The sequence below is a fragment of the Gracilinanus agilis genome, chromosome 3, assembly GCF_016433145.1.
Source record: "Gracilinanus agilis isolate LMUSP501 chromosome 3, AgileGrace, whole genome shotgun sequence".
Taxonomy (NCBI): domain Eukaryota; kingdom Metazoa; phylum Chordata; class Mammalia; order Didelphimorphia; family Didelphidae; genus Gracilinanus; species Gracilinanus agilis.
Window position 1 is genome coordinate 63136296 of NC_058132.1, and position 26468 is coordinate 63162763.

Consider the following 26468-nt stretch of genomic DNA (forward strand, 5'->3'; position numbering starts at 1 on the left):
CGAAGCCTCGGCAAACTGCTCCTACCTCCCAGGGGATTCCACGCTATCTACCCCTACTCTCCCTCGATCCTCAGTTTTCTTGGACTCCCTCGGAATCGCCTCTCCCCTATGCGCCCTTGACATACTCCTCCAGACGCTTGAGGGTCCTTCCTTCGCCAAGGCGGGAGTTGGGGTGGGGTGGGGGGGCTCTCTCCGGTAAGGACCCCCGGAGTTCTGGCTTGTGTTTAGGATTTGAGCCCAAGCAGACGGAGCGACGGGACAAGACAGTAAGGGCCCCAGACACCCCTATAAAGTGGCAGCAGGCTTCTTCGCCCGAGACTCGAGACTCTCCGTCTTGCAACGGCCTCGCCCCGCTACGGCGGGAGGCTTTGGCCGAAGATGCTGATGAGGAAGACGCCCGCCTTTGCCCCAGCCTCTGTCTTCGGGTTGCGCCTTTCACACAAGTTCCTTTTCTTGCTCTTCCTCTCGGGCCTCATCACCCTGTGCTTCGGGGCCCTCTTCCTCCTGCCCAGCTCATCCCGTTTCAGGAGACTTTTCCTGCCTCTCCGGCCCCGGCGTCTCACTACTGCCCCGGGAGCTGGGGAGCCTGAGTCTAGGGGCCAGGGCCAAGCCGCAGGGCAGGAACCGCCTCCCAACCCAGCTCCAGCCCCTGGGGCACTGGCTGTAGGGCCTGGCCGAGGGGGGCGACACCCTCCAGGAGGCCCTACTACTCCCTGGGAGGAAGCTGGGGCCACCCGGGGCCAGCAGACTCCCGGAGCAGCCACTGGACTTCCCAGAGCCCCCAAGTCTCGCCCCTTGCCTACCCTGGTCTTCGAGGAGTTCAGGAGCCGCCTCCGGCACCCGGTGCTGGGGTCCAGGGGCAACTCAGATGCCAAGAGCCTGGCTCAGAGGGAGAAAATCAAAGAGGTAAAAACAGAAACAAACAAACAAAAAAACCCAACAGCAAAATCCTGGCTTCTGTCATTGCTCTGTGCAGTCCATTTCTTTGCCCCCTCCCTCAGGCCCTGTCCTCTTTCCATTAGCTTCTGCCAGTCTTCCCTCTCCTCTTTTTCCTCCTCCAAACTTCCCCTCTCTTGCCCTGCCCCCTTGACCCTTTAGAGCACTCCTCTCATTTATTTACTCTCTCCTTCCCCACGGGCTTCACTGCGGCCTCCCTAACCATTGGACTTCCCATCTAACCCAGTCACTTTCTTTCAATTGCCTTTCCTTCCTCCCCAGTGACCACATTTCCTTCCTTACCTGCCTCCCTTCTCTCTCCTTTCAGAAACTCTTCACACACACACACCCCATCCTGAAGCTAGCTGTCAATGAGGTTAGGATCTGGATTTCCTTCCTAGGAACCTGCTTGCATTTGTTTTGATTTGTAGGTTCCAGTTGTCTGATTCCTTCCCTCCCCAGCTGCTTAAAGTCTCATCACTTCTGGAAATCTCTCTGGGACTGGAACAGGGCTTAGTACCTACAAATAAAAGGGTCATGGGGGGGGGGGTGCTTGCTGGAAATGTTTGTAACAGAGCCAGTAAGTGACCCACCACTGAAGAATGCATGTAAGCTTTCTGGAAACTATTGTTGTTGAGCGTTGGAATAATTCTACATGATTGCGTGTGATGCAGGCTAGGAGAATCGATAATACCGAGGCAGGGTGTTAGGGAAATCTGGGAAGGCTATTGGTATAATGAAGCATGGTGCTTTCTTCCTGGACTGATTCCCTTTGGGAGACTGCAAGCAGAAAGGTGGTGCTGCTGCTGGTGAATCCAAGATGACTTTTGAGGTTTTTCTGCTTTAATTAAAAACAAACTCCCCCCCCCTCCCCCAAACTAGTAAGATCTGCTTTGGAAGCCTGCAGGTGGGATAGTGGCTAGGGTTCTGAATTGAAACCAGAAGACCTGATTTCAAATACTGCTTCAGATATCAACCATGAATCCCTGGGCAAGTTATTCAACCTTTCTGGGCCTCAGTTCCCTCATCTGTAAAATGAGAGAGTTGAACAGATAGCTTCTAAATTTCTTTTCAGCTTGAAATCTATGATCCTATTCTTCAGCAGAATACCCCACCTTCCTTCCTCACCTAAAACCACCTCGTCTTACAATAGATAAACAAATCTGTCCTAATTTTGCTTACTTGTTAATATAGGATTGAAGTCTGTATTGTCTTACAGAGACATGCCTCATGACCTACTAGGGCTGGCAGTTTTTTGTTTGGTTTTTTAATTTGGTTCTTTTCCTCTTCACACTCCCACCCTTTTCCTGCCTTGATTTATTCAATCTCTACCAATGTTATAGGTAGCTAGATTGCTGGGCCTGGGAGAAACTCATCTTCCTGAGTTCAAATATGGCCTCAAACATTAGCTGCTGTGTGATCCTGGGCAAGTCACTGAACCCTGTTTGCCTCAGTTTCCTCATCTGTCAAATGAGTTGGAGAAGGAAATGGGAAACCACTGCAGTATTTTTTGCCAAGAAAACCATAAATGGGGTCACGAAGAGTTGGACACAACTGAACAACAGCAGATGTTATTCCCTTGGTAGATTGCTTTATTTTATTATTTCTGTCTCTTTTATATCCTTAATCTCTTTTGAAACTCACAACAGTTGGAATGGCAGATCAAAGCATACTATTTATTTGTATTTGTGTTTTATATGAGTATTCTCTTACAACAATGACCAGTATGGAAGTATGTTTTACATGATAATACATGTATAATCCGGATCAAATTACTTACCATGTCCGAGTGGAGGGAGGGAGGGAGACAATTTGGATCTTATAATTTTAGATGAACATTATGTTGAAAATTGTTATTACATGTAATTGGAAAAATAAAATATCTTNTTCTTCTCTCGCTCTTTCTCTTCTCTCTCCCCCATTCTCTCTCTTCCTCTCTCCCCCATTCTCTCTCTTTCTCTCTTTCTATCTCTTTCTGTCTTATTCTCTCTCTCTGTCTTCTTCTCTCGCTCTTTCTCTTCTCTCTCCCCCATTCTCTCTCTTCCTCTCTCCCCCATTCTCTCTCTTTCTCTCTTTCTATCTCTTTCTGTCTTATTCTCTCTCTCTGTCTTCTTCTCTCGCTCTTTCTCTTCTCTCTCCCCCATTCTCTCTCTTCCTCTCTCCCCCATTCTCTCTCTTTCTCTCTTTCTATCTCTTTCTGTCTTATTCTCTCTCTCTGTCTTCTTCTCTCGCTCTTTCTCTTCTCTCTCCCCCATTCTCTCTCTTCCTCTCTCCCCCATTCTCTCTCTTTCTCTCTTTCTATCTCTTTCTGTCTTATTCTCTCTCTCTGTCTTCTTCTCTCGCTCTTTCTCTTCTCTCTCCCCCATTCTCTCTCTTCCTCTCTCCCCCATTCTCTCTCTTTCTCTCTTTCTATCTCTTTCTGTCTTATTCTCTCTCTCTGTCTTCTTCTCTCGCTCTTTCTCTTCTCTCTCCCCCATTCTCTCTCTTCCTCTCTCCCCCATTCTCTCTCTTTCTCTCTTTCTATCTCTTTCTGTCTTATTCTCTCTCTCTGTCTTCTTCTCTCGCTCTTTCTCTTCTCTCTCCCCCATTCTCTCTCTTCCTCTCTCCCCCATTCTCTCTCTTTCTCTCTTTCTATCTCTTTCTGTCTTATTCTCTCTCTCTGTCTTCTTCTCTCGCTCTTTCTCTTCTCTCTCCCCCATTCTCTCTCTTCCTCTCTCCCCCATTCTCTCTCTTTCTCTCTTTCTATCTCTTTCTGTCTTATTCTCTCTCTCTGTCTTCTTCTCTCGCTCTTTCTCTTCTCTCTCCCCCATTCTCTCTCTTCCTCTCTCCCCCATTCTCTCTCTTTCTCTCTTTCTATCTCTTTCTGTCTTATTCTCTCTCTCTGTCTTCTTCTCTCGCTCTTTCTCTTCTCTCTCCCCCATTCTCTCTCTTCCTCTCTCCCCCATTCTCTCTCTTTCTCTCTTTCTATCTCTTTCTGTCTTATTCTCTCTCTCTGTCTTCTTCTCTCGCTCTTTCTCTTCTCTCTCCCCCATTCTCTCTCTTCCTCTCTCCCCCATTCTCTCTCTTTCTCTCTTTCTATCTCTTTCTGTCTTATTCTCTCTCTCTGTCTTCTTCTCTCGCTCTTTCTCTTCTCTCTCCCCCATTCTCTCTCTTCCTCTCTCCCCCATTCTCTCTCTTTCTCTCTTTCTATCTCTTTCTGTCTTATTCTCTCTCTCTGTCTTCTTCTCTCGCTCTTTCTCTTCTCTCTCCCCCATTCTCTCTCTTCCTCTCTCCCCCATTCTCTCTCTTTCTCTCTTTCTATCTCTTTCTGTCTTATTCTCTCTCTCTGTCTTCTTCTCTCGCTCTTTCTCTTCTCTCTCCCCCATTCTCTCTCTTCCTCTCTCCCCCATTCTCTCTCTTTCTCTCTTTCTATCTCTTTCTGTCTTATTCTCTCTCTCTGTCTTCTTCTCTCGCTCTTTCTCTTCTCTCTCCCCCATTCTCTCTCTTCCTCTCTCCCCCATTCTCTCTCTTTCTCTCTTTCTATCTCTTTCTGTCTTATTCTCTCTCTCTGTCTTCTTCTCTCGCTCTTTCTCTTCTCTCTCCCCCATTCTCTCTCTTCCTCTCTCCCCCATTCTCTCTCTTTCTCTCTTTCTATCTCTTTCTGTCTTATTCTCTCTCTCTGTCTTCTTCTCTCGCTCTTTCTCTTCTCTCTCCCCCATTCTCTCTCTTCCTCTCTCCCCCATTCTCTCTCTTTCTCTCTTTCTATCTCTTTCTGTCTTATTCTCTCTCTCTGTCTTCTTCTCTCGCTCTTTCTCTTCTCTCTCCCCCATTCTCTCTCTTCCTCTCTCCCCCATTCTCTCTCTTTCTCTCTTTCTATCTCTTTCTGTCTTATTCTCTCTCTCTGTCTTCTTCTCTCGCTCTTTCTCTTCTCTCTCCCCCATTCTCTCTCTTCCTCTCTCCCCCATTCTCTCTCTTTCTCTCTTTCTATCTCTTTCTGTCTTATTCTCTCTCTCTGTCTTCTTCTCTCGCTCTTTCTCTTCTCTCTCCCCCATTCTCTCTCTTCCTCTCTCCCCCATTCTCTCTCTTTCTCTCTTTCTATCTCTTTCTGTCTTATTCTCTCTCTCTGTCTTCTTCTCTCGCTCTTTCTCTTCTCTCTCCCCCATTCTCTCTCTTCCTCTCTCCCCCATTCTCTCTCTTTCTCTCTTTCTATCTCTTTCTGTCTTATTCTCTCTCTCTGTCTTCTTCTCTCGCTCTTTCTCTTCTCTCTCCCCCATTCTCTCTCTTCCTCTCTCCCCCATTCTCTCTCTTTCTCTCTTTCTATCTCTTTCTGTCTTATTCTCTCTCTCTGTCTTCTTCTCTCGCTCTTTCTCTTCTCTCTCCCCCATTCTCTCTCTTCCTCTCTCCCCCATTCTCTCTCTTTCTCTCTTTCTATCTCTTTCTGTCTTATTCTCTCTCTCTGTCTTCTTCTCTCGCTCTTTCTCTTCTCTCTCCCCCATTCTCTCTCTTCCTCTCTCCCCCATTCTCTCTCTTTCTCTCTTTCTATCTCTTTCTGTCTTATTCTCTCTCTCTGTCTTCTTCTCTCGCTCTTTCTCTTCTCTCTCCCCCATTCTCTCTCTTCCTCTCTCCCCCATTCTCTCTCTTTCTCTCTTTCTATCTCTTTCTGTCTTATTCTCTCTCTCTGTCTTCTTCTCTCGCTCTTTCTCTTCTCTCTCCCCCATTCTCTCTCTTCCTCTCTCCCCCATTCTCTCTCTTTCTCTCTTTCTATCTCTTTCTGTCTTATTCTCTCTCTCTGTCTTCTTCTCTCGCTCTTTCTCTTCTCTCTCCCCCATTCTCTCTCTTCCTCTCTCCCCCATTCTCTCTCTTTCTCTCTTTCTATCTCTTTCTGTCTTATTCTCTCTCTCTGTCTTCTTCTCTCGCTCTTTCTCTTCTCTCTCCCCCATTCTCTCTCTTCCTCTCTCCCCCATTCTCTCTCTTTCTCTCTTTCTATCTCTTTCTGTCTTATTCTCTCTCTCTGTCTTCTTCTCTCGCTCTTTCTCTTCTCTCTCCCCCATTCTCTCTCTTCCTCTCTCCCCCATTCTCTCTCTTTCTCTCTTTCTATCTCTTTCTGTCTTATTCTCTCTCTCTGTCTTCTTCTCTCGCTCTTTCTCTTCTCTCTCCCCCATTCTCTCTCTTCCTCTCTCCCCCATTCTCTCTCTTTCTCTCTTTCTATCTCTTTCTGTCTTATTCTCTCTCTCTGTCTTCTTCTCTCGCTCTTTCTCTTCTCTCTCCCCCATTCTCTCTCTTCCTCTCTCCCCCATTCTCTCTCTTTCTCTCTTTCTATCTCTTTCTGTCTTATTCTCTCTCTCTGTCTTCTTCTCTCGCTCTTTCTCTTCTCTCTCCCCCATTCTCTCTCTTCCTCTCTCCCCCATTCTCTCTCTTTCTCTCTTTCTATCTCTTTCTGTCTTATTCTCTCTCTCTGTCTTCTTCTCTCGCTCTTTCTCTTCTCTCTCCCCCATTCTCTCTCTTCCTCTCTCCCCCATTCTCTCTCTTTCTCTCTTTCTATCTCTTTCTGTCTTATTCTCTCTCTCTGTCTTCTTCTCTCGCTCTTTCTCTTCTCTCTCCCCCATTCTCTCTCTTCCTCTCTCCCCCATTCTCTCTCTTTCTCTCTTTCTATCTCTTTCTGTCTTATTCTCTCTCTCTGTCTTCTTCTCTCGCTCTTTCTCTTCTCTCTCCCCCATTCTCTCTCTTCCTCTCTCCCCCATTCTCTCTCTTTCTCTCTTTCTATCTCTTTCTGTCTTATTCTCTCTCTCTGTCTTCTTCTCTCGCTCTTTCTCTTCTCTCTCCCCCATTCTCTCTCTTCCTCTCTCCCCCATTCTCTCTCTTTCTCTCTTTCTATCTCTTTCTGTCTTATTCTCTCTCTCTGTCTTCTTCTCTCGCTCTTTCTCTTCTCTCTCCCCCATTCTCTCTCTTCCTCTCTCCCCCATTCTCTCTCTTTCTCTCTTTCTATCTCTTTCTGTCTTATTCTCTCTCTCTGTCTTCTTCTCTCGCTCTTTCTCTTCTCTCTCCCCCATTCTCTCTCTTCCTCTCTCCCCCATTCTCTCTCTTTCTCTCTTTCTATCTCTTTCTGTCTTATTCTCTCTCTCTGTCTTCTTCTCTCGCTCTTTCTCTTCTCTCTCCCCCATTCTCTCTCTTCCTCTCTCCCCCATTCTCTCTCTTTCTCTCTTTCTATCTCTTTCTGTCTTATTCTCTCTCTCTGTCTTCTTCTCTCGCTCTTTCTCTTCTCTCTCCCCCATTCTCTCTCTTCCTCTCTCCCCCATTCTCTCTCTTTCTCTCTTTCTATCTCTTTCTGTCTTATTCTCTCTCTCTGTCTTCTTCTCTCGCTCTTTCTCTTCTCTCTCCCCCATTCTCTCTCTTCCTCTCTCCCCCATTCTCTCTCTTTCTCTCTTTCTATCTCTTTCTGTCTTATTCTCTCTCTCTGTCTTCTTCTCTCGCTCTTTCTCTTCTCTCTCCCCCATTCTCTCTCTTCCTCTCTCCCCCATTCTCTCTCTTTCTCTCTTTCTATCTCTTTCTGTCTTATTCTCTCTCTCTGTCTTCTTCTCTCGCTCTTTCTCTTCTCTCTCCCCCATTCTCTCTCTTCCTCTCTCCCCCATTCTCTCTCTTTCTCTCTTTCTATCTCTTTCTGTCTTATTCTCTCTCTCTGTCTTCTTCTCTCGCTCTTTCTCTTCTCTCTCCCCCATTCTCTCTCTTCCTCTCTCCCCCATTCTCTCTCTTTCTCTCTTTCTATCTCTTTCTGTCTTATTCTCTCTCTCTGTCTTCTTCTCTCGCTCTTTCTCTTCTCTCTCCCCCATTCTCTCTCTTCCTCTCTCCCCCATTCTCTCTCTTTCTCTCTTTCTATCTCTTTCTGTCTTATTCTCTCTCTCTGTCTTCTTCTCTCGCTCTTTCTCTTCTCTCTCCCCCATTCTCTCTCTTCCTCTCTCCCCCATTCTCTCTCTTTCTCTCTTTCTATCTCTTTCTGTCTTATTCTCTCTCTCTGTCTTCTTCTCTCGCTCTTTCTCTTCTCTCTCCCCCATTCTCTCTCTTCCTCTCTCCCCCATTCTCTCTCTTTCTCTCTTTCTATCTCTTTCTGTCTTATTCTCTCTCTCTGTCTTCTTCTCTCGCTCTTTCTCTTCTCTCTCCCCCATTCTCTCTCTTCCTCTCTCCCCCATTCTCTCTCTTTCTCTCTTTCTATCTCTTTCTGTCTTATTCTCTCTCTCTGTCTTCTTCTCTCGCTCTTTCTCTTCTCTCTCCCCCATTCTCTCTCTTCCTCTCTCCCCCATTCTCTCTCTTTCTCTCTTTCTATCTCTTTCTGTCTTATTCTCTCTCTCTGTCTTCTTCTCTCGCTCTTTCTCTTCTCTCTCCCCCATTCTCTCTCTTCCTCTCTCCCCCATTCTCTCTCTTTCTCTCTTTCTATCTCTTTCTGTCTTATTCTCTCTCTCTGTCTTCTTCTCTCGCTCTTTCTCTTCTCTCTCCCCCATTCTCTCTCTTCCTCTCTCCCCCATTCTCTCTCTTTCTCTCTTTCTATCTCTTTCTGTCTTATTCTCTCTCTCTGTCTTCTTCTCTCGCTCTTTCTCTTCTCTCTCCCCCATTCTCTCTCTTCCTCTCTCCCCCATTCTCTCTCTTTCTCTCTTTCTATCTCTTTCTGTCTTATTCTCTCTCTCTGTCTTCTTCTCTCGCTCTTTCTCTTCTCTCTCCCCCATTCTCTCTCTTCCTCTCTCCCCCATTCTCTCTCTTTCTCTCTTTCTATCTCTTTCTGTCTTATTCTCTCTCTCTGTCTTCTTCTCTCGCTCTTTCTCTTCTCTCTCCCCCATTCTCTCTCTTCCTCTCTCCCCCATTCTCTCTCTTTCTCTCTTTCTATCTCTTTCTGTCTTATTCTCTCTCTCTGTCTTCTTCTCTCGCTCTTTCTCTTCTCTCTCCCCCATTCTCTCTCTTCCTCTCTCCCCCATTCTCTCTCTTTCTCTCTTTCTATCTCTTTCTGTCTTATTCTCTCTCTCTGTCTTCTTCTCTCGCTCTTTCTCTTCTCTCTCCCCCATTCTCTCTCTTCCTCTCTCCCCCATTCTCTCTCTTTCTCTCTTTCTATCTCTTTCTGTCTTATTCTCTCTCTCTGTCTTCTTCTCTCGCTCTTTCTCTTCTCTCTCCCCCATTCTCTCTCTTCCTCTCTCCCCCATTCTCTCTCTTTCTCTCTTTCTATCTCTTTCTGTCTTATTCTCTCTCTCTGTCTTCTTCTCTCGCTCTTTCTCTTCTCTCTCCCCCATTCTCTCTCTTCCTCTCTCCCCCATTCTCTCTCTTTCTCTCTTTCTATCTCTTTCTGTCTTATTCTCTCTCTCTGTCTTCTTCTCTCGCTCTTTCTCTTCTCTCTCCCCCATTCTCTCTCTTCCTCTCTCCCCCATTCTCTCTCTTTCTCTCTTTCTATCTCTTTCTGTCTTATTCTCTCTCTCTGTCTTCTTCTCTCGCTCTTTCTCTTCTCTCTCCCCCATTCTCTCTCTTCCTCTCTCCCCCATTCTCTCTCTTTCTCTCTTTCTATCTCTTTCTGTCTTATTCTCTCTCTCTGTCTTCTTCTCTCGCTCTTTCTCTTCTCTCTCCCCCATTCTCTCTCTTCCTCTCTCCCCCATTCTCTCTCTTTCTCTCTTTCTATCTCTTTCTGTCTTATTCTCTCTCTCTGTCTTCTTCTCTCGCTCTTTCTCTTCTCTCTCCCCCATTCTCTCTCTTCCTCTCTCCCCCATTCTCTCTCTTTCTCTCTTTCTATCTCTTTCTGTCTTATTCTCTCTCTCTGTCTTCTTCTCTCGCTCTTTCTCTTCTCTCTCCCCCATTCTCTCTCTTCCTCTCTCCCCCATTCTCTCTCTTTCTCTCTTTCTATCTCTTTCTGTCTTATTCTCTCTCTCTGTCTTCTTCTCTCGCTCTTTCTCTTCTCTCTCCCCCATTCTCTCTCTTCCTCTCTCCCCCATTCTCTCTCTTTCTCTCTTTCTATCTCTTTCTGTCTTATTCTCTCTCTCTGTCTTCTTCTCTCGCTCTTTCTCTTCTCTCTCCCCCATTCTCTCTCTTCCTCTCTCCCCCATTCTCTCTCTTTCTCTCTTTCTATCTCTTTCTGTCTTATTCTCTCTCTCTGTCTTCTTCTCTCGCTCTTTCTCTTCTCTCTCCCCCATTCTCTCTCTTCCTCTCTCCCCCATTCTCTCTCTTTCTCTCTTTCTATCTCTTTCTGTCTTATTCTCTCTCTCTGTCTTCTTCTCTCGCTCTTTCTCTTCTCTCTCCCCCATTCTCTCTCTTCCTCTCTCCCCCATTCTCTCTCTTTCTCTCTTTCTATCTCTTTCTGTCTTATTCTCTCTCTCTGTCTTCTTCTCTCGCTCTTTCTCTTCTCTCTCCCCCATTCTCTCTCTTCCTCTCTCCCCCATTCTCTCTCTTTCTCTCTTTCTATCTCTTTCTGTCTTATTCTCTCTCTCTGTCTTCTTCTCTCGCTCTTTCTCTTCTCTCTCCCCCATTCTCTCTCTTCCTCTCTCCCCCATTCTCTCTCTTTCTCTCTTTCTATCTCTTTCTGTCTTATTCTCTCTCTCTGTCTTCTTCTCTCGCTCTTTCTCTTCTCTCTCCCCCATTCTCTCTCTTCCTCTCTCCCCCATTCTCTCTCTTTCTCTCTTTCTATCTCTTTCTGTCTTATTCTCTCTCTCTGTCTTCTTCTCTCGCTCTTTCTCTTCTCTCTCCCCCATTCTCTCTCTTCCTCTCTCCCCCATTCTCTCTCTTTCTCTCTTTCTATCTCTTTCTGTCTTATTCTCTCTCTCTGTCTTCTTCTCTCGCTCTTTCTCTTCTCTCTCCCCCATTCTCTCTCTTCCTCTCTCCCCCATTCTCTCTCTTTCTCTCTTTCTATCTCTTTCTGTCTTATTCTCTCTCTCTGTCTTCTTCTCTCGCTCTTTCTCTTCTCTCTCCCCCATTCTCTCTCTTCCTCTCTCCCCCATTCTCTCTCTTTCTCTCTTTCTATCTCTTTCTGTCTTATTCTCTCTCTCTGTCTTCTTCTCTCGCTCTTTCTCTTCTCTCTCCCCCATTCTCTCTCTTCCTCTCTCCCCCATTCTCTCTCTTTCTCTCTTTCTATCTCTTTCTGTCTTATTCTCTCTCTCTGTCTTCTTCTCTCGCTCTTTCTCTTCTCTCTCCCCCATTCTCTCTCTTCCTCTCTCCCCCATTCTCTCTCTTTCTCTCTTTCTATCTCTTTCTGTCTTATTCTCTCTCTCTGTCTTCTTCTCTCGCTCTTTCTCTTCTCTCTCCCCCATTCTCTCTCTTCCTCTCTCCCCCATTCTCTCTCTTTCTCTCTTTCTATCTCTTTCTGTCTTATTCTCTCTCTCTGTCTTCTTCTCTCGCTCTTTCTCTTCTCTCTCCCCCATTCTCTCTCTTCCTCTCTCCCCCATTCTCTCTCTTTCTCTCTTTCTATCTCTTTCTGTCTTATTCTCTCTCTCTGTCTTCTTCTCTCGCTCTTTCTCTTCTCTCTCCCCCATTCTCTCTCTTCCTCTCTCCCCCATTCTCTCTCTTTCTCTCTTTCTATCTCTTTCTGTCTTATTCTCTCTCTCTGTCTTCTTCTCTCGCTCTTTCTCTTCTCTCTCCCCCATTCTCTCTCTTCCTCTCTCCCCCATTCTCTCTCTTTCTCTCTTTCTATCTCTTTCTGTCTTATTCTCTCTCTCTGTCTTCTTCTCTCGCTCTTTCTCTTCTCTCTCCCCCATTCTCTCTCTTCCTCTCTCCCCCATTCTCTCTCTTTCTCTCTTTCTATCTCTTTCTGTCTTATTCTCTCTCTCTGTCTTCTTCTCTCGCTCTTTCTCTTCTCTCTCCCCCATTCTCTCTCTTCCTCTCTCCCCCATTCTCTCTCTTTCTCTCTTTCTATCTCTTTCTGTCTTATTCTCTCTCTCTGTCTTCTTCTCTCGCTCTTTCTCTTCTCTCTCCCCCATTCTCTCTCTTCCTCTCTCCCCCATTCTCTCTCTTTCTCTCTTTCTATCTCTTTCTGTCTTATTCTCTCTCTCTGTCTTCTTCTCTCGCTCTTTCTCTTCTCTCTCCCCCATTCTCTCTCTTCCTCTCTCCCCCATTCTCTCTCTTTCTCTCTTTCTATCTCTTTCTGTCTTATTCTCTCTCTCTGTCTTCTTCTCTCGCTCTTTCTCTTCTCTCTCCCCCATTCTCTCTCTTCCTCTCTCCCCCATTCTCTCTCTTTCTCTCTTTCTATCTCTTTCTGTCTTATTCTCTCTCTCTGTCTTCTTCTCTCGCTCTTTCTCTTCTCTCTCCCCCATTCTCTCTCTTCCTCTCTCCCCCATTCTCTCTCTTTCTCTCTTTCTATCTCTTTCTGTCTTATTCTCTCTCTCTGTCTTCTTCTCTCGCTCTTTCTCTTCTCTCTCCCCCATTCTCTCTCTTCCTCTCTCCCCCATTCTCTCTCTTTCTCTCTTTCTATCTCTTTCTGTCTTATTCTCTCTCTCTGTCTTCTTCTCTCGCTCTTTCTCTTCTCTCTCCCCCATTCTCTCTCTTCCTCTCTCCCCCATTCTCTCTCTTTCTCTCTTTCTATCTCTTTCTGTCTTATTCTCTCTCTCTGTCTTCTTCTCTCGCTCTTTCTCTTCTCTCTCCCCCATTCTCTCTCTTCCTCTCTCCCCCATTCTCTCTCTTTCTCTCTTTCTATCTCTTTCTGTCTTATTCTCTCTCTCTGTCTTCTTCTCTCGCTCTTTCTCTTCTCTCTCCCCCATTCTCTCTCTTCCTCTCTCCCCCATTCTCTCTCTTTCTCTCTTTCTATCTCTCCCTTTCTGTCTTATTCTCTCTCTCTGTCTTCTTCTCTCGCTCTCTTTCTCTTCTCTCTCCCCCTCTTATTCTCTCTCCCCCTCTTATTCTCTCTCCCCATTCTCTCTTTCTCTCTTCCTGCCTTTCTCTTTCTCTCTCTCTCTCTCTCTCTCTCTCTCTCTCTCTCTCTCTCTCTCTCTCTCTCTCTCTCTCCTCTTCTTTCTCTCTGCCTCTCTCAGTCTCTGTCATTTGTCTCTCTCAATCTCCTCCGTCCTCCCCCTCCTCTCCCTACAGTATCTACATATCTCTGTCACTCACAAGGCCCCTTATTCACAGTTCTCTTGACTGACTCTTAATTCATTGGGCTGTATGGTATATTCCAGGCTTCCCACTTTGTACAAACAGCTAACCTGCTGATGTAGAAAGAAACAGAGGAGCTTTGTAGAGCAGACATGTATCCATTCAAGGGCCAGGCTCCTTTTTGAGGAAAGGGAGAGAGGGACACCCTGTGGATTGAATCTTGCCAAGACTCCTTCTGTAAACAGGCTAACCTTAGACTCTGGGCCTGGCCTCTTCCTCTAGGGGAGAATTTGCCCCTGTCTCCAGCTCATCGAATGTATTGGCATTCTCCCACAACCCTCCCTGTCCCCCACAGGTGTGAGTGGGAGGTCTTCTGATAGAGCTTAGGTCACAGAAAGCTGAATGTTTGAGCATCACAAAGGTAGGCATTTAAACTACACTGTAGGAAAAATGTCTGCTTCTATAAGAACTGATTTCTCCTTGTTTTCCTACTGTATCATGTGGAGATTTTTCTGTGGAGACCAGATCCGACTGGTTAAATTAGCCTTCTGATTGGTTCTTCTTAGCCCTTCTTTGTATCTCATTGAAAATTGTAAAATATTTTTATTGAAGCTCTTAAAAAATTCCTCTTCCTCTCCCTATAACTCATCTCATCTAACTTTCCTTTCTTTCCTTATAATAAATAAGTTCAGAAATGCAAAAATCCCCTAGAATGTTGGCCATTGCTGAAAATGTATACACGTCACTCCGTCCCTGGAGTTTATTGCCTCTGTGGGAGACAGACTTCACCATGAGTCCTTTTTGCAGTCCTAGTTGGTTACTAGGATAGTTGGTTACTGCATGGATACCTAGTGGGCATCCATGAGGGCCTGAGTCATCCTTTAACACTGTGTCATTAAATTGTAAATAAGCTGAATTCTTCCTGCTTGAACTGGCAGTCAAGAGACCTAGATTCTCTTTCTGGCTTTGTTGCTTCCTTGCAGTATGACCCAGAGCAAGTACTTTTCCCTCACAGGTCCTCAGTTGCTGCCTTTGTAAAGGGAAAGGTGGGGCCTAAGTCAAGAGGCTGGAATGTTTTGTTTTGTTGGGCTTCCATCTTAACTATAAAACAGGCCTTGGCCTGGGTAGAAAATGCTCGAGATGCTTCCACTTTCAGAAAGGGAAAGAAGACCCTGGTCTAATGGCTGAATGACTTATGGTCTGAGGTGTGGCCTGGCAGCTAGAGGCCCAGAAGGTTCTTTCTGAAGGTGTTTACTTCCACAGCAGCAGTGGTCACCCCAAACTCATTTGTGGTGGGAGGGGAGACGGCCAAAGAACCTTTGATCGTGGGTGGGCCTAGATTCAGTTTGAGCAAATATCTAAGCAGGATTGGGGTGCGAGCTTCTCAGTTCATCTTAACAAACATTTATACATATGAGACTCTATGTTGGGGTTAATGGGGGATGGTTCAAAATAGAATATGATGTGGTTCCTGCCCTCAGGGAGATCTCAGTCTAGTAAGAGAATCAATGTACTAGGTAATATAGCCAACGCGGTACATGCAAAGTTCATAGAGTGACAGACGGTGTCTAGGGAAGGAGAGATCACCATCAGAGTCTAGGGATGGGGAGGGCAATGCCAACAGTTTTCTAGACAATGTAGTGTTTGAGTTGGCCCTGGAGGACAGGTAGAATCTTGGTAGGTAAAAATAGAGACGAGAAGAATATTTTGAAGTATGGAGGTTGCCATAGAAGCATGGCTCAGCATGACATCTCTAAGCTCATATGGATTGGCTTCGATCTTGGAAGCTTCTCAATAAGTTTTATCTATGGCCTGTGCTCCCACCTAAAGTTTCCTCTGGGGAACATTAGAATATGGCTCTTGTTGAGGTCTCCACAAAAGAAAAAGAAAAAGAAAAACAAAGTACTGCATGTTCCTCTGCAAGGACTTGGGCTAACCACACAATGAATATAGGATGAGTTTTATCTAAACGATATCAATCATTCTTCCTTACGCCCAAGTCGAGATACTTTCCCAGTGGTCCCTAGGGACCTATATAGACCATCAGGCTATAGTATTGACATGGCCAGGATTCTTTTATTAGGGGAAAGATCTTGGGGTTTCTAGAGAGCCAAACAAACCTTCCCCACTTTCCCTAGAGACCTTCTCAGCCCTCTAGACTAGTGGTACTTTCCTGCTATTAAGATCTCTCTCCTCCCTCCTCTCCTACCTACTAGGGAAGAAAAGAAGATGATAGGGTCATTGTTAGGTTGACTATCCCCCCCCCCCACCTCCACAGTTCATATAACTCACATTACCAGGGAAGAGCAAGGTCCAAGTTTTCCTTTCTTCCTTCTTCCTTGCTTCTCTGCCTTATTATTCCATGGCAGTGGATCCTGGGCTTGGTCCAGGAATTCTTCTGCTGTGTCATCCATGCAGCTCAGACTCTGCAGGCTTACATTTCTTTAGCATTCAGTTTGGACCAGGAACTTTCTTTACCCTTGTACCATGGTGTTGGTCTGATGCTATCCCTGAAGGGCTGTGAGAGATGCTACTATAGGTATTCAGGATTCCTTCTTAAAAACCTAACCCTGGGGGCAGCTGGGTAGCTCAGTGGATTGGGAGCCAGGCCTAGAGACGGGAGGTCCTAGGTTCAAATCCGGCCTCAGACACTTCCCAGCTGTGTGACCCTGGGCAGGTCACTTGACCCCCATTGCCTAACCTTACTACTCTTCCACCTATAAGTCAATACACAGAAGTTAAGGGTTTAAAATTAAAAAAAAAAAATCTAAAACACCAAAAAAAAAAACAAAAACAAACCTAACCCAGATCTCTCAGTAGCTATGTGAAAGAATTTGTGGGCTAGTAGATAGATACACCCAGACCTGGACCTGAGTTAAAATCCTGCCTCAGCAGATTAACCAATTAAGTGAGGGAATTAATTTCTTATCCTCAGTTTCCTCAAGAGATCTTAATACCAGGAAAGTACCACTAGTCTAGAGGGTTTTCTAGGGAAAGTGGGGAAGGTTTGTTTGGCTCTCTAGAAACCCCAAGTAGAATGGAGAGAATAATGCCAATAGTACTCAGCTAGGTAGCTGAGATAGCTAGTTGGCTCAGAGTGCTAGAACTGTTTTCAGGAAGACTTGAATTCAAATTCCACCTCAGACATTTCCTAGCTCAGTGACTCCTGAACTAGTCACTTAACCTCTGAACCCTGACAAAAGGATCCACAAAATCCATCAGAAAAGGAAATGATAAAACTGTTTCAGTATTCTTTTTTTAAACTCCTAACCTTCTGCCTTAGAACTGATACTAAGTATTAGTTCCAGGACAGAAGGATGGTAAAGGCCAGGCAACTGGGGTTAAATGACTTGCCCAGGGTCACACATCTAGGAAGTGTCTCTAGCTTGATTTGAACCTAGGACCACCCCTCTCTGGGCTTGGCTCTTTATCCATTGAGCCACCTCGTTGACCCCACTACAATATTCTTTCCAAGAATACCTCCTGGATACGTATGGTGCATAGGGTCAAGAAGAGGAGGATCCGACTGGACCACAGAACAACTCCTAAGATCCTTCACTAAGATAATATATGTAAAGTATTTAGCCAGCTTTAAGTTATGCAAATGTGAGTTGTCAACGCCTCTGCTCTCAGTTTCTCTGCAGCCTCTGGAGGCCAGCTATAGCCCTCAGCACTGAGTACAGTGCCTGGCACATGGCACTTAGTAAACATGTTTTCATTCAGTTATTCATTCCAGAGGCTGAGCCTGAGGGTATAGCCCAGCTGCATGAACTTCAGCAGCGCAGCACACCAGCCACACAGATTTGTATCTCGTCAAGGAAACTTCCTCCACACCAGAGTGTAAATGGACGAGAGCTACCCCGGTCAAGGCAGATTGCCCTTAGCCTGGCCAAAAAGCCAACGGTGAGGATGTTGTTGTTCAGGGGACAGGAAGGAGATGGAGCTCCTGGAGATACCATAACAATTAGAGCTCACATTTCTGTGGCATTTTAAGGTTTGCACGTCCTGTCATCCTCATAGCAATCTTGGAAAGTAGGTGCTATTATTGTCCCCATTTTAAGGCTGAGGAAACTGAGGTCGGCCCCAGTCATGTGGCATAAATGTCTGAGGTAAGATTCTGAATAAAGCTATTTCTGACTCTAATTTCAGTTCTTTATTTCCAAGCCTAAACTTGGTTTCCTTTTCTGTAAAATGGAGATAATACTAGAGCTATCCATCTTGTAACTAAGGTGGGGGAGACTTGAGTTTTTCTTCAAGGTGCAGATGGGGAGGGACATGCTTCCTCTCCACCACAGTCCTCCGGCTCTTTGTCCACCCTCATGGCACCATAAGGATCCTTCCAACCTCTCTAGTGGGACCTGCCTTCCATCATTGGGTTCTGGTCCTTCTCCCATTCTCCCACTAACCACTGTCTGTGACCTTCTCTCTCCTGGGTTTGCCCAGTATGACTGCACCCACCCAGGGGGAAATTCTCCTCTCTCATTGATTATATATCCCTAATAGCAGAATTCCTAGTCCCAGCTCTAGTGACCAATCTACCAGGATTGTTGTGCCACTTTGTAGACCTTATTGTGTTGGGGAAATGGGAACTGCCACTATTAGACTCTAAAGAGTTCTTTCTGTGCCCCTTCACTAAATGGCCCCAGACAAGCGTGATTCTAGAATTTTCAGCACTGTTTTATGGAGGAAAAAGATGGAAACGAGGTCATGTTATTCTTTTGCTGTTTCTAGTATTTCTTGGCTTTAATAGTTAGCCGTAGCTGACATTTCTAGAACATTCTTTTTTTTTTAAACCCTTACCTTTCGCATTAGAATCAATACAGTGTACTGGTTCCAAGGCAGAAGAGTAGTAGGGGCTAGACAATTGGGGGTTAAGTGACTTGCCCAGGGTCATGCAGTTAGGAAGTGTCTGAGGCCAGATTTGAACCCAGGACCTCCCATCTCTAGGCCTGGCTCTCCATCCACTGAGTTACCCAGCTGCCCCCACTTCTAGAACATTCTAAGACTTACTTTAATGCTTTCCCAAAACAGAAGAGCAAATAGTCTTCAAACTGGAATCCTGAAGGTTCCTTTTATGAGTAGAATATGAGCAGCAGCAAATGGGCTTTTGGATGGCCACAGTGACCAAATAGAGACTTTTTGCTTTGTAACTTTCCTGGTCCACATGACCACAATCCAGAAGTCATCAAGATAGAACTATGCTGGATTTGTCTTCTGCCCTGTTATTGTCTTAGTCTGGGGTTGGCTGTTCTGATGTAGCTATGATAACTTTGCAGACATCTCAGGCCCCTTCTAAGCTGTTGGGATTTTATTGGATTTTAACCAACTGCCATTCCTTCCACATTTACATGTAACAAGCAAATGTGCTCGCCCTTCTCCACAGTACTGCTCTCTGTTTGGTATTCACAGTCCCTCCAGAAATGTTTGCACTCTACCTCCTCTGGAGCCCCCTTACAGTCCACGTCCATCCACAACGTTCCGTCTCCCACCTCCACGTCTAGGGTTATCTCCCCTGGCTGGAATGCTCCTCCTCATCCCCACCTAAACCCAATGCATGCACCAAGTCCTCCACAAGGCCTTTCCTAATCTCCCTCTCCCCTGAATTGCCATTTATAATTTTCATTTATTTAGCTTTGTTTCTCCAACGTAAGCTCCTTGAGAAGAGTAGAGATTGTTTCATTTTTCTAAAAATTTATTTTTGTCAATATTTTTGTTTTTACAACGTCTATATCGCCTCCTAGTATCCTTCCTCCCTGTTCCAGAGAGCCATCTCTTATAACCTCCCCCCCCCCCCAAAAGAGCAGGAAGTGGGAAGAACCAACAAAACCAATCAATACTCCAAAAAAATCTGAAAATGATATACAGTGGTCCACACTGGGGGGCGTCCCACATTGCTAAAGGCATGGGGGAAGGGGGGAGGCTCTCTGGGGCCAAGCTCGAGGGCTTGATCATCATTATTGCACTCCATTTGGATTGGTTTGTTGTTTTGTTTCCTTTTATATGGTTCTAGCCATAATGTATATTGTTTCTGCTTTTATTTTACTCAGTATCAGTTCATGGAAGGCTTTTTTCTCTTTTCATTGGCTCTGTTGTTTCTTACAACACAGTAATATTTATCCCATTACATTCAGACTGTTTTGCCTTAATCTATTTTTCTTGTTTCCTCTCCCCCCCTTTCTCCCTTCTGCTCTCTCTTCACCTCTCTTTCTCTCTCCCTTCCTTCCCCCTCCTCTCTCTCCTCTCTCCTTCTTTCTCTTCCTCTCTCTCCCTCCTTTCTATCTCTTTCTTTTGCTCCCTCTCTTCCCTCTCCCTCCTGCTTTCCTTCCTTCTCTTTTCCCCTTTCTCTCTCTCTCTCTCTATCAGTTTTTCTCTCTGTCTCTCTGTCTTTCTCTATCTCTCTTCTTCCCTCCCTCTCTCTGACTCTGTCCTTCTCTCTCTGCCTGTCTCTGTCTCTTTCTCCCACATACATACCTTCCTTTTTTGTGTGTGTCTCTGTTTCTGTTTCTATCTGTTTCTCTGTCTCTTTCTTGAGCCTAGGTCAGCCTGTCTTGCTCAGGCTCAAAGTTCCTAGCCCCTCACAGGCCCAGTCCCACTACTGATGGGCAGGGAAACTTTGACTTGCTCTATTTCTGACCTGGATTGGTTCACTCATCCTTTGTTGTTGTGTTGTTCAGTCATATAGTTGCATCTGAATCTCCATGACCCCATGGACCATAGCAGGCCACTACTGTCTTTGAGCTTTTCTTGGCGAAAGATACTGGAACGGTCTGCCATTTCCTTCTCCACTGGATTGGGGAGAACAGACGTTAAGTGACTTGCCCAGGGTCACACAGTCAGTATGTCTGAGGCCAGATTTGAACTTGGGGCTTCCTGACTCCACTGAGCACTCACCCATCCTCAGGCAGCCTTATTTCCCCCTTCCCTATCTTTGGGAACTCCCATGTTGGTGCTAAGCTTAGTACAGACAGTAGGGCTTAAGCCTCCACAGCTCGGAATTTCAGAGCTCAATGATCCACCAACTTCAGGCTTCTTCAGCTGGAGGAGTGGGATTACCAGCGTGTACCAGCACACAGATCATTTTTCTCTTTGTATCCCTAGCCTAGCGAGCAGGCTGCCTGGCGCATAGTAGGTGCTAAATAAATGCCTGTTTATCAGTTGATCCTAGGGCTGATCTCACGTCAGGATTTCCCCACCCATCTCTAAATATTTACTCTAAGCTCCGTAGGAAGTCAAATGGCACTTTAAAAAATTTAAAGTCATAAATAATTGCCTTGTGCCAGGAGCTATTCCTCACATCAGCCAGATTGCTGGAGCATGGACTTCTGGCAGATGATTGGGAAACATGTTCTGTGTTCATTCAGAGGTTAAATAATCTTTCAGGGCATCCACCACTCTGGTTATGCGAGTCAGCAGGGGAAAGGGGAAGGAGCGCTGGGCTTGGCCATTCACTATGTGCCATTGGACAAGTCATTTCCTTTCCGAGTCTTGTAAATAAAATGAAAATGTTTCTGCTGCCTCCTCCTTCTAGGGCCGTTGTGGGAGAAGCATTTCTAGATTGTGAGTGCTCTGGAGAGAGGCTCATGGGGGAGGGGAGCCACAATGCAGAAGAGCTGGGGATTTATTTGTTTGTTTTTTACTGGTGAAGGAAAGGGAATATCTTAGAGCTATCCTAAAGGGCTGAATTCTGGCTTCCTAGACAGAGATCCTCTGCCATTGTGGGATAGTGGCATCTGGAGAATAGGCTGAGGAGGAGAACCAGTGGACTGGAAGCCCATAGAAGGCTGGCCTCAGCCAATCAATCACCAACACTTATTATGCTCTTACTGTATGCTAAGGGAGCGCCAGGGACTCAAAGGAAGGCAGAAACAGGGCCTGACTTCCAGGATCTGACATGATAATGGTGGGGGGGGGGGAGGAAAGGGAGGTCACATGGGATTAACTAGGCACAAATGAGAGAGATGCACATGTACACGAACATATCTACGTAGGTACACACACATATATGTGTACACACATATGGGGGCTGAGGGGGACAGGAATAAAAGATAAGAGGAAGAGAGCACAGACACAGAGAGAGACAAGAGGGAGAAGAGAGAAGAGAGGGAGACAGAGACAGAGGGAGAGGGAGAGACAGAGAGAGGGAGAGAGACAGACAGACTCAGAAAGAGGGAGAGACAGAGAGAGAGACAGAGAGAGGGAGAGAGAGAGAAAGAAAGAGAGAGAGAGAGAGAGAGAGAGAGAGAGAGAGAGAGGGATAGATAGAGAGGGAGGGAGTGAGGGAGAAAGGGACAGGGAGAGACAGAGGGGGAGAAAGGGAGAGAGAGAGGAGAGAGGGAAAGAGGAAGAGGAGAGAGGGAAAAGGGAGGGAGAAAAGAGGAGAGACAGGAGAGAGAGAATGAATATATATACATATATCTATAAGAAAAGTGTATCTATGTAGGTATGTGCTCACACATATATCTATGTGCACATACATGGGAACACATACACATATGAAAAGTAATCTCAGAGGGAAGCTGGCTAGGCCTTCTGCAGAAGGTGGCATTTGAGCTGACTCTTGAAGGAAGCCAAGGATACTGATGGGAGGAGGGGAAGAGGGAGAGCATGTCAAGCCTAGGGGACAGCCAGACTGGAGTCCAAATTTTGACAGTTTTTAGCAATGTCATCATAGACAAATCACTTAGCTCCTCTGCCTTCAGTTTTATCCTCTGTAAAATGAGGGCACAGGACTCCAGGGTCTCTTCTGGTGCTAAATCCTATGAATCCAAGTTCATAGGCTAAACTCACTGAGACTCAGTTTCCCCTCTCTAAAAAAATAGTGCTAATACCTGGGTAGCTGCAGAGAAATCGAACCTTGGTGCAATGGAAATGGGATTGATGCTTGTATTATTGTTTAGTGACTGCTGCTTCATGGCCCCTTTTGTCTATTAAGTATCCAGCTTAAAAAAAACCCACAAACTTTCCTCCATTCAATATGCCCCCCTTCTTGTTTTCCTCTTTTCCTCTCCCCTTCAGCAAATTTAAAGCTTTAATTTAAGTTGTGCCAAGAGAGGTGGATCCAGTGTAGGGCAAAAAATCCTGGCCTAGAGATCAAAACCTGGATCTCTGGTCCCAATTCTGATCCTAATGTGTTGTGTGACCTTTTAAGCAAGCTCATTCCTCTGTTTGGGCCTGAGTTTTTGCTTCCTGTAAATTGGGAAGGAGATAAAGAGATCATTTCTTAAGCCCCAACTAGATCTTTTTTTTTTTTTTTTAAATAAACTTACCTTCTGTCTTAGAACTGATACTAAATGGAGTGCCCAAACTACAACCCTTAGGCCCCCTCTGAGCCCCCCACCTTAGCCCAGACAGGGGAGGGAGGAAATGCTCCCGTTAGACTGTTGGACAGAGGGGCGGGAGATGAGAGAAATGTCTTCAGACATGGTGGAGAGGGTGAGGGAAGCAGCCCCCTCTGATGCGCACGCCATAGGTTTGCCAGCATGGGGCTAGGCTATTGGGGTTAAGTGACTTGCCCAGGGTCACATAGCTAGGAAGTGTCTGAAATCAGATTTGAACCCAGACCCTCCATCCACTGAACCATCTGGTTGCCCCCAATCCAACTAGGTCTTTGTCATTCTAGGATTCTAAGTCAAAGCTGATCTCTCAGGGAGGTATCCATAGGACCTATCTTTTTATTCTGCTTCCCCATCTTTGTTGTTTTGTTCGTGCACTATCAGCAAATCTTCACCCTTTTTACAACCGTTGTAACGATTTTTCTTCACATCCCTCAATAACATATGTTACAGGGCTCTGGAGTAATCTTAGATTTTAATTATAGGAATGGATGGGGGAGGGGAGGGAAGGAAGCCAGCGTTCTAAAATGACTCAAACGATCACTTTTGCAACTTTAAGGCCGAAGGATTTGTTCTACAAACCTTCATTAAATCTCCCCAGGCATGGGGGTAGTTAGGTGGCTCCAAGCCTGGAGACTAGAGGATCTTGGTTCCAATCTGGCCTCAGAAATGCCCTAGCTGTGTGACCCTGGGCAAGTCACTTATCCCCCATTGTCCAGTCCTTACCACTCTTCTTTCTGCCTTGGAACCAATATGTAATGTTGATTCTAAGGCAGAAGGTAAGGGATTTTTTTTTAAATCTTCCCAGGGAGGACTGAAAGCAGCTTGAGATATACAATGGGAGTTAGGGGTGGGGGGCTTGGCATCTCCCCACTAAAGGCCACCCTACCAGGATCATTGCCTGATGCAGCATTTTTGAAGATGCCTTCATGTGGTCTTTGATCCTCAAACATCCGTGTAGGGTCCCGGATGTTTCCCACAGCACTGCGGAGACTGATGTCACAACAGGATTGTAAACACTTCCCGTGACAGCCCTTGGCATTCAACTTGACTGTAACAAGAGTGTAAGGCATCTTACTAAGCTGTTTGGTTGGCTGTTTTCCTTCCCTTCCATATTAATTTGGCATGAGCGAGAGATTCAAACTATTCAAGGCTGGAGTTTGAAGTCTCCTCTGTTGGTGGAGAAAGGATCAGACTGGCTGGTTTCCACTCTCATCCTCAGCTTTTTGGCTAAGAGAAACTCTCCCTTTCCTCTCGTGCTTTCCCCCATCTCCCCTTCGCCCCTAAATACACAGGGAAAGGGCATTTTACATGAACTCTGGGAAGATTTTTTTTATTTGAAAATTTTATTTAATTAATTGATTTAAAATCTTTTTCCATGGTTACATGATTCATGCTCTTTCCCTCCCCTCCTCCCACCCCTCTCCTGTTGTCAACCAGCAATCCCACTGGGTTTTACATGTGTCGTTGATCAGGACTTATTTCCATATTATTGATATTTGCACTAGAATTATCATTTAGAGTCTTCATCCCCAGTCATATCCCCATCAACCCATGTGATCAAGCAGTTGTTTTTCTTCTGCGTTTCTGCTCCCACAGTTCTTCCTCTGGATGTGGATACTGTTCTTTCTCATAAGTTCCTCAGAACTGTCCTGGATCCTTGCATTGCTGCTAGTAGAGAAGTCCATTACATTTGATTGTGCCACAGTGTATCCATCTCTGTGTACAATGTTCTTCTGGTTCTGCTTCTTTCACTCTGCATCAGTTCCTGGAGGTCATTCCAGTTCACATGGAATTCCTCCAGTTCTTTTTTCCTTTCAGCACAATAGTATTCCATCACCAACAGATACCACAACTTGTTCAGCCATTCCGCAATCGAAGGGCATCCCCTCATTTTGGGAAGAGAGTTCTGAGAAATTATGTGGTACGGCGGATGTTGTCATTGAGTCATTCAGTTTTGTCCAACTCTATGACCCCATGGATCACAGTTACCCATGGGATTTCCTTGGCAAGGACACTGAAGTAGTTTGATGCTTCTTTCTCTAATGGATCCTTTTTTTTTCAGGCAATCAGAGGTTAAATGACTTGTCCAGAACCACCCAGCTAGGAAGTGTCTGAGGCTGGATTTGAACTCATGTCTTCATGACTCTAAGTCCAGTACTCTATCCACTGAACCACTTAGCTGCCTCCTAGGCAGACAGAGGTTAAATGATTTGCCCAAGATTACACAGCTAGGCTATGTCAGGCTAGATTTAAACTCAAGTCTTCCTGACTCCACACCCTATACTCTTAACTCCTGAACCACAGCTGCCTTGAAATAATTGAGAGTACACTGGATTTGGAGACAGGAAGACCAGGATTAAAATCCTAACTCAAACAGGCAGCTAGGTGGCTCAGTAGATAGAGAGCCAGATCTGGAGACAGGAGGTCCTGGGTTCCAGTCTAGACTCAGACACTTCCTAGCTGTGTGTCCCTAAGCATACTATTAATCTTAATTTAAATTTAAAATTAAAATTTTAAAATTATCCCTAATTGGTTAGCCCTTTACCCCTCTTCTGCCTTGGAACCATTACTTAGTATTGATTCTAAGATGCAAAGTAAGGGTTTTAAAAAAATCCCATCTCAAAACTTATCAACTGTGGGAGCCTGGTCAAGTCACTTAATTTCTCTGAGTCTCATGCTTCATCTGTACAAGAGATGGGCTTGATGACCTCTAAATGATTTTCCAATTATATTAATAATAATAATAATAATAATAATAATAATAATAGCTAACACTTAAAAGTACTTTACATATGTTATCTCATTTGATCCTTACAATCCTGGGAGGGAAGTGTTATTTTTATTCCCGTTTTATAGATGAAGAGACTGAGCCTGAGAAGAGTTAGGTGACTTACTCAGGGTAACAGAGCTAGTAAACATTTAAGGCCAATTTGAACTTGGGTTTTTCCTGATTCCAAGGCCAGCACTGTATCTTTTATGATACCTAAGTGCCTCTAAATCTGTTATCCTGTGTGTAAGACAGCAGCAAACCCAAGGAAACAGGACCAAGAGATTTTCATTTCTTTTTGTTGGATTAAAAGCTGGAAAGAGCCTTAGAGATAAACTAGTCTAATTCCTACCTTTTATAAAAGAGGAAACAGACTACAGAAGAGACTTGTAGGGAGACCAATTGGTACCACGAAAAGAGCACTCACTGCCTCTGGGATCAGGGTTCAAATCCCACCACTGTGCCTACTTATCTGTGAATTTGGGCAATTTTCTTGGATCTAATCTGCAAAATGAGGGAGTTTAGACTAGATAGATTTTGAGATTCCCTTCCAGCTCTTCATTTATGAGCCAATAATCAAAGCCATGGTCCAAATCCAAATCTTTTATTCCAAATCCAGCAGTCATTTACTACACTGTGAATTTTCTTGCTCTGGCCAAGAGGAGGCCTCCATTATGGTGATAAAACTTTCTTTTTTCTTTCCTTTTTCTTTCTTTTTCTCTTCTTTTCCTTTTTTCCCTGTTCTGTTCTGTTCTTTTTTGTTTTTTTTTAACCTCTACTTTCTGTCTTAGAATCAATATTAAATATTGGTTCTAAGGCAGAAAGGCAGTAAGAGCTAGGTATTTGGGGTTAAATGACTTACTTGCTCAGAGCCACACAGCTAGAAAGTGTCTGAGGTCAGATTTGAACCCAGAACCTCCTGCCACCAGACCTGGCTCTCAGTCCACTGAGTTATCTAGCTGCCCCTGTGATGAGACTTTCTGACCTTAGCCAGGCAGGTCCTTGGACACATGGTCTATCTCTGGGCTTGGACTCCAAGTCTTTCCTGCCCAGGATGACCGATCAGAGTTTGTGTCCTCTTAGCATTTATCTAGCCCCATCAGGCAGTACAGGTCTGACATTGACAAAATTTCTCAAGTTCTTTTGGAAGCCTGTTTGTTGTTCAGTCATTTTTCAGTCCTAATTCTCATGATCTTATTTGGGATTTTCTTGGTAGAGATAGCAGAGTGTTTGCCATTTTCTACTCCAGTTCATTTTATAGATGAGGGAACTGACACAAACAGGGCTAAATGACTTGCTCAGGGTCACACAGCTGGGAAATATCTGAGGCTGGATTTGAACTTGGGAAGAAGAGTCTTCCTGCCTCAAGGCAGGATGCTCTATCTGCTGTGCCATCTAGCTGCCCCCAA

The 26468-nt window shown here is 45.2% G+C and overlaps 1 protein-coding gene across 1 annotated transcript in view; it reads left to right on the top strand.

The window, feature by feature from the left end:
* Window positions 1–261: 261 nt before the first annotated feature.
* MAN1C1 (mannosidase alpha class 1C member 1) overlaps window positions 262–26468 on the top strand; it is a 256657-nt gene continuing 230450 nt past the window's right edge. The window contains exon 1 of the mRNA XM_044668733.1: window positions 262–906. Within this exon, the coding sequence (XP_044524668.1) occupies window positions 379–906 (528 nt within the window). The 5' untranslated portion in view covers window positions 262–378. The remainder of the gene's footprint in view (window positions 907–26468) is intronic.